Consider the following 279-nt stretch of genomic DNA (forward strand, 5'->3'; position numbering starts at 1 on the left):
GAACCCTTGGAGGAGGAAGACTCAGGTCAACCGGGAGAAACGTTTCACCTTCGTCTTGGCCGTGGTCATCGGCGTCTTTGTCCTCTGCTGGTTCCCCTTCTTCTTCCTCTACAGCCTGGGCGCGCTCTGTCCCCGGCGCTGCAAGGTCCCCGACGGCGTCTTCCAGTTCTTCTTCTGGATCGGTTACTGCAACAGCTCCCTCAACCCCGTCATCTACACCGTCTTCACCCAGGACTTCCGCAGGGCTTTCCGACGCCTCCTCTGCCACCGCCGCGCCCC

General features: G+C 61.6%; 1 protein-coding gene across 1 annotated transcript in view; it reads left to right on the top strand.

Moving 5' to 3' along the window:
* The window catches only part of ELMOD3 (ELMO domain containing 3), a 16,898-nt gene that overhangs the window by 11,321 nt on the left and 5,298 nt on the right, over positions 1–279 (top strand). The window contains exon 11 of the mRNA XM_035889429.1: positions 13–239. Coding sequence (XP_035745322.1) covers positions 13–239 — 227 coding nt within the window. The remainder of the gene's footprint in view (positions 1–12; positions 240–279) is intronic.

The sequence above is a fragment of the Egretta garzetta genome, unplaced genomic scaffold (genome assembly GCF_000687185.1).
Source record: "Egretta garzetta isolate BGI_Z169 unplaced genomic scaffold, ASM68718v1 scaffold1162, whole genome shotgun sequence".
NCBI lineage: Eukaryota > Metazoa > Chordata > Aves > Pelecaniformes > Ardeidae > Egretta > Egretta garzetta.